Source organism: Peromyscus eremicus, chromosome 11, assembly GCF_949786415.1.
Source record: "Peromyscus eremicus chromosome 11, PerEre_H2_v1, whole genome shotgun sequence".
Lineage (NCBI taxonomy): Eukaryota > Metazoa > Chordata > Mammalia > Rodentia > Cricetidae > Peromyscus > Peromyscus eremicus.
In genome coordinates, this window is record NC_081427.1 from 39013850 (window position 1) to 39027230 (window position 13381).

Sequence of the window (13381 nt, forward strand, 5' to 3'; positions counted from 1 at the left end):
CACATGTCTGTCTAGCTAGTATCAAATATTGAGTTCTTCAAATTTCCCTTTTTTCAATTTGCAGAGCATACCACAATCATGAAGCAACTGTTAAAAGAAAGCCACTCATCTGGAACATGAGGGGAAAACAAAGCAATCATATTTACGGTTAACACAAAAATAGTAGAAATAAAATACTGTCTCTGGCTAACAAATTTCGTTTTCCCAAAAGAATAAAATTGAAGATTTGCAGTGAACTGTCATATTAAAGAAAAAAAAAAATAGTGGGGCGAAAGGAGTAGAAAAATGCTTAGATCTCAACTTGTGGGTCAAGACAAGACCCCCTTGGGGTTCACATATCAGATATTTACATTACGATTCATAACAGTAGCAAAACTACAGTCACAAAGTAGCAGAGAAATAATTTTATGGTTAAGGGTCACCATAACATGAGGAACTGTATTAAAGGGTCTCAGCATTGGGAAGTTGAAAAACCACTGGATTAGATAAGGCATGTTAAAAAAGAAAGAAAGAAAAAGAAAAAGAAAAAAAGATGGGCTGGAGAGATGGCTCAGAGGTTAAGAGCACTGGTAGCTCTTCCAGAGATCCTGAGTTCAATTCCCAGCACCCACGTGGTGGCTCACATCTATAAAGAGATCTGGTGTCCTTTTCTGGCTTGTAGGCAGAACACTGTATACATCATAAATAAATAAATAAATAAATCTTAAAAAGAAGATATTATGCCTCATTTAATGACTCTGTGGAAATAATTTATAATATTCTGTATAAATAATTATGTTCCCATCCTGAACTGATCCTAAAGCTTCCATGGCATTTTATACACAAGAAAGAATGTTATGATTCTTTGACCTTAGTGTTAGTATCAACTGTATAGTTTAAATAAGTTTGGAAAAAAAAGATCCTTAAGAAAATTACTCATGGGCAATTAGAGACAGGGCTTACCAAAGGCAAAATATTCATCACTGGAAGCACATAAAAATGTATAGAAAGGATCTGAGCACTCATCAAAACAAAAAACTGAAGAAAGACATCACCAGAAAAAAATGCAGGAATCCTTTGCTATGGAAAATCTACGACAGAATTTTAGCCTGAACAAATTCTGCATATATTAAAATAATACCTCATTATCACACTATCTTTAGGCACAGATACCAGGTGAAAATTTAAAATTTCCCCCGGATTATCTTAACCAATAGGACTTCTAAAAACCACAGCTCTCTTTTCAACCTTAAGAATTTTAAATTTCTCACAATTTCTTAATATTTTCTTGGCCAAAGAAATACAAGGGACAAAGTATCCTAAAGCATGTGGTTTGAAATGTCTTTTAAAGTGTTAAATCATATACTAGTTATGTCCCTGTAAGCCACAAACAATCACAGAAAGATCTGAATTAACAAGTCAATAAGAGGAGACACGATGAATATAGTTTGACCGAATGAGAATGAAAAACACGAATCTCCTTCATCCCAAGTAAAGCAGCTATTCAAACTTGCAACGCCTGAGGATAGGCAAGACAGAAGTGTTAAAATGGAGATCATCAGGTTAGGAGATAGTTAAAATGCTTACAAAGTAAGCATGAGAACCTGAGTCTGGATCTCCTAAACCCACATAAAAAGCTGGCCATGTCTGAAAGGCAGAGATAGAATCTAGGGGCTCGCAGGCCACTCAAGCTAGTCAATCACTGATGTCCAGGTTCAGTGAGAGACGTTGTCTCAAAAAATAATGTACGGACACTAGAGAGATGGCTTGGTAGTTAAGAGAACTTGCTGCTCTTGCAGAGGACCCAGGTTCAGTTCCCAGCACCCACGTAGTGGCTCACAACCATCCCTAATTCTGTTCCAAAGGATCTGATGTCACCTACTAACCTCTCCAGGTACCAAGTATGCACAAGGTACACAGATACACATGTAGGTAAAATACACACACACACACACACACACACACACACACACACACACACACACACCCTTTTAAATGAGGAAAGCAACAGAAGAAGACAGAGCAAGTTTACCTCTGGCCTCCACATCCAAATACAAGGGAGGATGCACTGGTACACCCATGTGCAAACAAACACATCTATATTCCCAACAACAATAAAACTGAGGAGGGAGATCACAAAGAGTCCTGAATACTGTGATAATCTCTAACCCTGACACATGTGGTCTCAGTGGCAAAGTAAACTACAGCCAGATGTTCTACTGAACCATACCTTGATGACTTTCAAAGACCTCCAAAAAGGAACCCACTGTTTATTTTCCTTATGTAGATAGGAATTCAAAAAGATTAAAGAAAACCAAGTACACCATATTCAAAGGTGTCACCTGCTATTCATTAATTGTATTTTAAATATTCCCGCCTTTCGGTTTTTAACACAATTTCTAAAGATTGGACACTATCCAAATGTCTGTCTCCATAAAGCAAATCCATGGTGTCCCAATGTGTGTCTGGGGGCACCACTACTAAACAAACACAGAAAGAGAACTCCACAAGCAGTGGGGGAGAACAGGGATTCAGCAAGACTCTTTCACAGTAAAGGGGCAGAAGAATACAGTAACAAACAAATGGATAAGCATATGGTTGGAGACCCCTAGTTAGAGCATGTCCCAGGAGACCAGCCTACTGTGGGCTACTTTAGGCCCCAACCAGTCTTTACCCTTTAGTGCTGGGAGGCTGACCACAGAGATGCATCAGTGGCCTGTGGCTTCTAATTACATTCAATATAATACAGGAGAGAAGAATGAAATTAAGCTGCTCCTCCAACCTTCTTCTTACAAGGCCAGTAAGAGAGAGGTTTGTATCAAAGAACCAGCATAACCTCACACTGCTTATCCTGTCGGACTCTCCATGCGGCCCACTCTACCAACGAGGTCCAAAAATGGCTCTTTGCTCCTTTGGGAGTTACAGAGTATTTGTTTGCGCTGTATGAAGATGTGTCACTGTGATTGGTTTAGTAAAGAGCTGAATGGCCAATAGCCAGGCAGGAGAGATAGGCGGGATTTCCAGGGAGAGAGGTGAGGAGGAAGAAGAATCTAGGCATGTGATTTCACCAGCCAACTAAGAGCAAGTTGGATGTGCCCTACTAAGAAGTGGTAACCGAGCCACGTGACATAGATTAAAAAATATGGGTTAATCAAGTTATAAGAGCTAGTTGGGAAAAAGTTAAGGCCAAGCTTTCATAATTAATAAGTCTCTGGGCCACTATTTGCAGTCTGGCAGTCCAAAGATAGTATGACAAGAAAGCTTGCGACTTCAGGACAAGGGATCTTCTTGGTACCCTGTCCACACCTTGAAAATAGCATCGTCATCAGTTTGAATACTTTGCATACCGCTAATATGAAAATGCTGTTTCCTGAGAGACCCTAACTGGCAGACTTTGCCATGGCGAAAATGAAATCAAGGTGATACTGAGCTTTAGCCAAAAAGGAAGGTAGGTTTTGGAAGAAGCTAGGAAGAAGGATGGAAAAGAAATTAAAACTGTGGTTATAAATTTGGGGTACCCATTATTCGACATCCACATGAAACTGAGTAATAACTGCATCACTCTAAGGAGTCAGAGTTTACAGGACAATCATCAGGTGACCTAAATCCACAAGTGAGGAGCTGCACACATAGCGTGCAAGGCTTCCGGTATTCTTGTTCAGAAAAGACTCTTTGTTTTGGCAAATTAATGTTTAAATTATTAAAGCTGGAAGTTTAAAAACTGTTCCTTAGCCTTTATCTTATGAATCCTACTACTCATAAATCCAGTAAATTACAGCAATCACTTTCAAGGACTTTGGTTAGGATTTAACCTCATTAACAAACTTTGTTATACTCCCTCTACAATTTTAACCAACATTTCTAAACATAGTACATTCGATTTTATTTTTAAAGCACTTCAAAAACACTTCACACAGAAAATGTTTCCAAGTACTAAATTCTTATAACTCCAGTAAACTAACACCCAACTTAGTAACTCTTAAGTTTTCAAACATTCTCCGAGTTTTATATATATATTTATAATTTTCAGTTTAAATCAATCTGATAATTCCAAGAAAACAATCTTTTCTTTCTTTCTTCGGGTTTTTCGAGACAGGGTTTCTCTGCAGCTTTGGAGCCTGTCCTGGAACTCACTCTGTAGCCCAGGCTGGCCTCAAACACACAGATATCCACCTGCCTCTGCCTGCTGAGTGCTGGGACTAAAGGCGTGTGCCACCACCGCCCGGCTCAATATTTTCTTTAACTCATTATCAAAGTATCAATAATGTGCGTTCATTTACTTCATCGTGTCTGTGCATAGTTCTAAATTTCAAATAGACTTCTCTTTTGCAATGCTGGGGATTGAACCCAAGGCCTCACACATCTTGCCCAGGGCTCTCCCACTAGGCTGCAGCTCCACAAAATCCTCTAGCAGTAAGTCACAATCAGTGTCCCTCCCTGCCCCATTCACCAGTCTGTGGAGAACACTTCCCAACTTGTTGCAACAGAAATACCACACCTTAAACATGGCACTCTGGACTGCAGTACTATATTACCTAATATGTCCCTTAAAGGGGACTCACTGATATCTCCCTTAAATTATTTCAACAGCTCATTGGCTTTTGCCATTCTACTGCCTTCTAGTCTAGACCCAAGGACACATTAAGGCCAAATTTATGGACAAATTTCCTATGCTGATCAAAATCCATCCCTCCACTAAACTACCTTCCTGTAAGTCTACCCCAAACACTGCATGAGCAGTCCTCTTCGGTCTCTGCACCAACTGTCTCCTGGCTGTTTCATAATCACACAAAGGCATAGATCTTGTTGCTCATGCGTCTTCCCAGCAGAGGGAAAGAGGGAAGACAAGGGGAAGGAAGAAAGGGAGGGAATGGAGCAGGAGGAGAAGGAAAGCGTCCAGGACGGAAAAGAGCAGCAGAATCAATGAAACCAAAGGGTCTTCAAGGAAATTAACGCAACTGAGAGATTCCCACCTAGACAGACTACGGAGAGGGTGGGGGTTCCAATTACTAATCAGAAATGAAAGTGATACACCACCACTTATTCTACAGAGGTGAGAAGGATTAGAGCACTATAAAACCATATTCCAAGAAACAGTATAACTCAGACAAAAATGAACAAGTTTCCAGAAATACACAACAGCCAAGTCTAAGTCATGAAGAGACAAGACTCTGAATCAGAGAACTGTTGGTAAAAAAGATTGCAACAGGAGTCAAAATCTCCTAATAAAACCCAGCTCCACTAGGAAATTCTACCAAAACACTCAAGGAACTAATACTAATTCTCCTGAGACTTTCTCAAGTAATCCTCGAGGACAGAACAATGCAAACTTTTTTATATATAATCAGTGTTGATTATATAAACCTTGATACTCAAACCAGGCAAAGACATAAGGAAAAAAGAAAAGCAACATATCTATTATGAACACTAATACAACTACCTCAAATATGCTAGCAAGTCAAATTCAATAATATATAACATATATATATATGTTATTGAATATATATAAGGTGAGATTTATATCTGAAATGCCAGGATAGTTCATTTTCATCTTATGAAAATGTGCTGATATACCGTACACTAACAGAATGAAGGACAAAACCCACATCATCACTCAATACTACAAAATTCAGTAACATTTAATAATTTAAAAAATACTCAACACACATGGAAGGAATCTACATCAACATAAAAGCTACGTGAAATCATACACATCATGCTCCAAGGGTGAAAGACTGAAAAGTTTTAAGCAGATGAGCAGAGAAAGAGTACATGTTTTCACCACTTCAATTCAACACATCAATAGAAATTATAACCAGAGCAATTAGATTAAAAAACAAAACAAACCAAACGAACACCACCAACAAAGACAAAACAATACAAAAGCTCCAAGGGAATCCAGATTAAAAAGGAACAGGAAAATTACCTGTTTGTGGATGATATCTTTTTCTTTAATTCATTTATTTATTTTGTATACACATGCCAGAAGGGGACACCAGATCTCATTATAGATGGTTGTGAGCCACCATTGTGGGTGCTGGGAACTGAACTCAGGACCTCTAGAAGAGCAGCCAGTGCTCTTAACAACTGAGCCATCTCTCCAGCCCTGTAGATGAGATCTTAAACGTGGGAAACCCTTCAGATTAAAATGAAATTAAGCCAACAACGAAAGATGCTTTTAAACGGGTGCTGTTGATTAGAACTAAGCTCCTTACGTTTGCATAAGCGCCTCACCTATGGAGCCGCATCCCCAGTCTCAACAATGCTGCTTTCGAAAAATAATAATAATAATAATTCTAATTATGGTAACACAGAAAGGATAAAACACACAGGCCCTAAAAGACATTCAAACATTGAGCAGACATTTCTCCAAAGAAGATACATAAAAGGTTTACGAGTTCATGAAAAGATGTTTATCACAGTCCCCCCATAAAGGCCACCCTTCTGAATTGGGCTCCAGCTAATGATTTATGTGGATACACATACACACAAAAATAACAAGCGTTGGCAAAGATGCAGGAGTAGAGCACACAGTACTAAGCCATCAGGGAAAACAGCAGAGCACTTTCTTAAAAAAAAAAAAATTGAAGAGAGAACTGCTATATGACCTAGTATGCAACCTCTGAGTCTGTCTCAATGACAGAGTTGTATGTCCATGTTCACTGCAGCCTTGTTAGCAAGAGGTGAAACATGGACGCAGCAAACCGTGGCTGCTGATAGCTGAAAAGGTAAGGAAACTGTAGTCTATGCATATGATGCAATATTATTTAGTCTTTAAAAAAAAAGTTCTCACATATGTTACAATCTGGATCAATCCTGAGATCCTAACGCTCTGTGAAAGAAATCAACTAAAAAACACAGAAGCTCCCATTCTGCTTATGGAGTACTTAAGGGCAGTAGAAACGATAATGCCAAAATTAAGGGGTAGTTGCTGCAACTAGGAGACAAGAATGAACACATGACTATGTGTCTGATACAGAATTTCAGTGCTACAAGATGGGATGTCATAGAGTTGGATGGTGGCAATGGCTACAAATCCTTACAAAGCAATTTAAAGCCATTGAACTACACTTTAAAAACAGCTAACACGGTACATTTTATGTTCTGTGTATTTTACCACAATTTAAAAACTCATGGGGGAAAAAAACTGCAGTTTACCCCAAATGCCTTCCTCCTCAGAGTCACCTCCTTGATGTTAACAACAATTTCTTTTCTTCTCTTCTCCCCCCCTCCGCCTCTTTCTCTCTCTCTCTCTCTCTCTCTCTCTCTCTCTCTCTCTCTCTCTCTCTCTCTCTCTCTCTCTCTCTCGCTGAAGCCAGTAACTAGAATAATCCTTGGCATTTATTTTTTTTTTTTCTTTCTCAAACCACATGTCCAATCCATCAGGAAATTCTGTCAACAACAGCTTCAAAATAGATCCGGAATCCAACTACTTCTCACCACCTCTACCCTTACCGCTCTGGTCCAACCCACTTATCATCTGTTGCTTGATTACTGCAAGGGCTTTCCACTGGCTTTCCGCGTCCACTCTAACCTCCTATAGTCTATTTACAGTAGCCAGAGCCATCGTGTTAAAACACGTCGGGTCACTTCTCATCTGAAAATCCCCAAGTCCCCCATGCCTATCTCACTCAAGATTAAAAACCAAAGCTCTCCTGACAGATGACAAGATCCTCTAAAGTCTTCTGCCTTCTTCCTCTCCTCACCTACTACTTTACTGCGACTCAAAAAGCATCCCCCGAAAGTACGACACTTGGGCATGTTGAGCACTTGGACCTGAAGGACACCAGAGGACCTTAGAAGCCTCAAGCCCAAGGTCTCTCTGATCTCTCTTATCCTTCTTCCGCACCTCTGAGAACCGCCAGGACCCCTCTTTTGCAAAGCAGATCCTAGAAGTTGGAGCCCTTTCCCAAGGCAAGTTATAAAAACTCAAGACACCATCCTAACTTGCCATCTAGCCTTCCTAGTCACAGCAACTGATAGAATTCTATGTTCTAGCCATATGTTCCATGAATGAACCTCTATCTTTTCAAATCACATCCAATAAACTTGGCACATCTTAGACATTGATCAGACTCCTACCAAGTTTCTCCCCCTCTAAAGTTTATACAAAGAACAAAGAACAAGACAAGTAAGCTGAGCTGAGAGGTCTTCAACCTTTACAGAGAGTTCTTCAATCTTTACAAGTCAGGCCTAAGAGTAGGGACCAGTCAGTGTGGTAGGACGAAAAGCAGAAATACAACCTCACTGAAGTCAAAGAAGAGAGGAAATCAGCAATTAAGAGGAAGTCTGGAAGTCAGAGACAATGATTAGAAACCAGAGAGGCTACCCTGTCTGGGAAAATAAAAGAAGACAGTGATCTTTATAGGTACATTTCACAGCATTTATATTTGTTTGTTTGTTTATTACTGGTGGCCAGGATGGGGGGGGCATATAAAATGCCTGGGCAGGAGGTTCTCCACCACACACAAGTAGAAGTCACAGGACAACTTTCAAGAATTGTCCCCTCCTTGCACCATACATTCTCGGGATTGAACCCAGGTCATCAGGCTTGCAGAGCAAGCCCCTTTCCCAGCAGCGTCAACTCATCATCTCAAAAAGGAGTGGTAGAAACAGAAATTGGGGGAGTACTTAGTGCCACTAATACTCTTTTCACTTAAGTTTTATCCAGGTCATTCCTTCCATTCCCATGAATTCAAATATTTGGATGAGTTCCGTAATCCACGTCTAGCGTTTATCTCTTTCTAGAGAGCGAATTAAAATGGAATTTAAACTCCCCACTACACATCTAGATCTACATACGCTTTACGCACTCTTAACGAAAACCAAAACTCACTACCAATCTTCCCACGGATAGCAAACACTTGTTGCTTCTTCTTGTGTTTACTGGTTTAATAAGTGCCACACTGACCAAACTATCACCTAAAACTACAAATCCCTGAGCATGGACGTACTCAAGAGGCAGTGGCAGGAGGATCAGAAGTTCAAGGTCACTTTGACTATAGGGCTAGTAGTTAACAGGTCAGTCTGGATTACAGGAGAACCTGTCTCACAAACAAGCAAACCAAACCAAAAATACACAAAACTACAAATCTTGTAACATCCTCATCTGGTCTCTCTCCTTCTGTCCATGAGATATGCTGGTGTCTTAAGCACCCTGTTTGTATGGAATCTGCTTGTTAAACAGTTCTTTAGTACTTACACTGTATTATTTTATAATAAAGTATTTATTCTTTTTGCCAGAAATGTAATTGCATCAATATATGTATTATACCTAGACATGCTGGGTGCTTCATAAGTATTGATCCACTGAAGTAGCTCAAACGGATCTGTATTAATTATCCACATTTATGTTTATGAAATTAACTTGTTTTACCTTAACAACCAAGACTGTATTTAAAAAATAAAACAAACAAACAAACAAACAAAAACCGCCTAAATAATTTGGAAATGGGATATCCTGGAGGATAACAACTTCAAACACAAAGATTCCCAAATAACAACTTCCACTTCGATTAGGTATCCTCTGGGAGCCTGAGGTTGTAAATACTGAAGAAACTTGGCCACCACATTGGAATTATTCCAACTCTGACTTCCTATGGCCCGTTCTTGTCCACTCAGCCTTCTTGGAAGACATGGTTCCCCTTCCTAATTTATTTTACACTGTCCAAACCTATAACTCCAACAGAAGAATACTGGCACTTCTAAGGCAGATAAAACGCCTGACAGATAATAGTTTTTACTTCCAGAGGCACAGACCCAGTGAGATATTCACCTCGAGCAAGAACACATAAGCCATTGCTGGATAAACGCAGGTAAGGGCAAGACACCACGAGCCCCTTCCACACTGCTCCTTCATTTCTATGAGACCCAGGAACACAGTCTTGACCTTGATAACCTCCGTAGCGCCTTGCCAGCAGAAGGCGGAAAAGGTCTCAGAAGTATTTTGGCCCCAAAACATTTTTGAATCAAGTTAGAAAAAGTTATGAAACTCACGGTTGTCATCCTTGACTTGTGTCCAGAAGCACAATTCAAATGAAGCATGGAGTCTAAATGGCTGATGGTTTTCAGCTGGGTGTACTTTCCAGCCACCAAAATGAAAAAGCTCTAATTTCACCCCAATAAAAAAAATGTAACCTGGCAAGAAACAAAATAAATATGTATATATACTTTTGTGACAAAATGATAATACAGAGAGGTAACAAAAAACAAAACAAAACAAAAAACAAAACAGCAGAATGTCTTTATATTGTTGCATTTTTAACAGTGATTTTACACATTAAAAATTGTTTAGTAGGCTGAAATATGAGAAGAATTGACATCAGCATACCTGATACATCAAATACCCAGAAAAGTGAACCATCTTTGCCCTACCTCCTACAACAGTTCGACCTCAGCTGTGTGAACTTCTCAAGAAGTACAGTGGGTGGCTTCTACTCAAGTTTTAGAATCTCAAAAGGCTGGCCTGAGTGTCCCACAAAATATAGGGTGTCCCCAGTCTTTCCCTACTGGCAGGTGGAAATGACACGGAGATATCACTTGAGATACTAGAAATGTATCTTTATTTTTTTAAAAAATATGAATTTACTTTTCTTTTGCCCAAATGACAGTATCAGTATTATTTCTCAAGGCCTAAAGTTTCTAACCCTTACAGACTCACACCACATTCTGCACTTTCATGTCTAGTTCATGTTGTTAACGAACTACATTACATTATATACCTACTACATTATAGTTAAGCCAAAATGTTGTGAAATGTCCCCTCCTCAACTCATCTTGGGTTCACTCTAAATCATTCTCTACTCAGTGTTGTGGTAGGGGTAAATCAATATATAAAACTAATCATGGCTGGTCTCAAGCAAACTGAATTGACCAGTTAAATACAACCCAAAATGTAGCTTATGTGAGGTTCAATCAATCACAGTACTAAGAGGAGGGGAGGTATAAGAAAGGTGTTATATAAGTACAGGTCTGCAATTCCAGCACTGGTGGAGACAGGAGGACCAAGAGTTCAAGGTCATCCTCAGCTACATGGACAGTTCCAGGACAATCTGGACTCCGTGACAACCAATCCTGGCCCCACCCTCTTCTGGCCTGTCTTGGAGGGAGGTAAATGCTCTAGTCAACTATTTCTATCCCAACGCTTAATTCCCACAGGTGTTTCAAAAAAGATCTGAAGAAGATATTCCTAGTCTTCAATGCTGAAAAATATCTTGTAAGAATAGGAGCAAAGAGTATCATCAAAAATATAATTATAAAAATAATAAAATGAATCTGAAACACAAAATATTCTTTGAAAGGAAAAATAAATACCATTAATTGTCCAAATCTGTGCACGCGCACGCGCGCGCGTGTGTGTGTGTGTGTGTGTGTGTGTGTGTGTGTGTGTGTGTGTGTCTGCTTGAAAGCTCTGATTATCAGTACTATACCCCTCCATGTAAGAAAAATCACCTATATAACTGGCGTGGTCCTCTTAAAAACTCAAGCTACTTGTACTCAATATTTACTTGAGTAGCAATACTCAATATAGGTCCATATTTAACAACAGGAAACTAAAATCCTATGTTTGGACAGCCATAAATGGAAATATGAAAAAAAAAACGAGACCAACTTTTATTCATCAGGAATATCAACAGCTATGGCTTAGCAGCTCAGAGCATCTGATTTATAACAAACAGTCCTTTTGTGGAAAAACAACATGTTCCGTCATTTCTTTTTTAAATGACGCTTCCTCATTAGGCAGGAGAATGTGGCCACGGCTAAGCGAAGAATGCAGGCAAGTCCTAGAAATCTTCTGGGCTTGATCACCAGCTCATAACTCATTCGCTGAGCCACCTCTGCTAAACCTCCTGAGTTCCTTGAGCCTCACCTCATCTCAATAACAAGAATAATAATACAGTTACTGGAAGGACTAAATGATTCATAATGGAATTAAAACATTACTCAATCAAAATTCAACATGCTTGAAATAGCGCTGTATCAATAACTAGTGCTATTTATCATTGCTATTGCTATTTTATTATGCCATGCCACTGACTACACTCTCTTCATGGTAGAGATAGTAGAAAACTTCTAGTTGTTACTCAGATTCTGGAATTTACATAGTTGATGTTACTTCATTTCTCTACAAATGGATCTGCTCATACAGCTACAGTAGAAGTTATAGGTTATCGAACACGATTCTTAACGGAGATGTGAAGAAACATGGTTATGCTGTAGTATTTTGTGACTTACAGAACCTCCTTCAAATGGGGATTGGGTAAAAAAAAGGTCATTAGAATGATCGGCCCTGCTGTATTTTAATTCCTATGAGTATGTAGGACTGGAGACTAGATCAGTGTCTCCAGACTGATCCCCAAGCAGGAGAACACCTGTTCCAGGTGGTGGTCTACTTTTTGCAGGAAACAGATCTGCTCACTTTCAGCTCTTCATGACGTTTAAGAGCTTTGCTTCCTTTCATACTGGTAGAGTTGTTCGCTCTCTGTTGTTTTCTCTCTTTTGGTTAAGGCACACTCGACTGAAAATGTAGTAGCACTGTCCAAGTTGTTTGAACATCTTTCAGCAGTGAGAACAAAACGTTATTTGGAGGCAGAGCCTAACTAACGACCCCTGGGAGAAGCAGAGAGCTCTGAGATTATGAGCTGCTCCCTCAACATCCCCACCAGATACATGTTACTTTTCCCTTATTGCTCAAATTAAGGATGTTCTATTTCACAGAACACTTCATATTTTCACATGATCTAAATAGCACCCTCCCCCCTTATAAAGGGAAAACTTGGCAGATTTTGAGTGTGCAATTCATTGTAATTTTACGAAAGAGCACATACTACTCAGCTCTGCCTAAGCTAAAACACACACAGGAGTCCTCTCTTATCTGCAGACAGTAAGTTATAAGACTTCCAGTAGATGCCTGCACTGTGAGTAGCAGTGAACCCCACATGTACTACACTCTCTCCTCCTCTGGACACATACTCATGATAAAGTCTAATTTATAGAGGAGACACAGAAAAGATACTAACAATAACATCATAAAACAGGACAACTATAACAATACACTACAATAAATTGGTGCCTTCACACCGTTAGGTAAAATAGGGTTATTTGAGCCCAAGCATTACATCATTAGGACACTTGGTCTGATAACCTAGTAGCTTCTAAGTGGCCAACAGGTGGGTGCCATATATAGTACCAATTCTACCCAACAAAACAATGACTCACATCCTGAGAGGGGCAAAGTAGGATGGCACGAGGTTTTCCTTACAACTTCCCCGAATGGCATGCAGTTTAATATCTACGCGGTGTCTATTCTGGTGGTCCCGCATTTAGTATTTTCAAAGGCCCTTGAAAACAGGTAACTGGAAACACAGAAAATAAAACTGGAGGTAATGGGAACACAGTATTT

At 39.5% G+C, this 13381-nt stretch overlaps 1 protein-coding gene across 4 annotated transcripts in view; it reads right to left on the reverse strand.

Moving 5' to 3' along the window:
- The window catches only part of Arl15 (ADP ribosylation factor like GTPase 15), a 385180-nt gene that overhangs the window by 264941 nt on the left and 106858 nt on the right, over positions 1 to 13381 (reverse strand). For 2 of the 4 annotated variants that reach the window (XM_059276704.1, XM_059276701.1), the window contains exon 2: positions 9976 to 10116. The exons of the other annotated variants lie outside the window; for them this stretch is intronic. In XM_059276704.1, the coding sequence (XP_059132687.1) occupies positions 9976 to 10023 (48 nt within the window). In that variant the 5' untranslated portion in view covers positions 10024 to 10116. The remainder of the gene's footprint in view (positions 1 to 9975; positions 10117 to 13381) is intronic. 4 annotated transcript variants of the gene reach the window in all.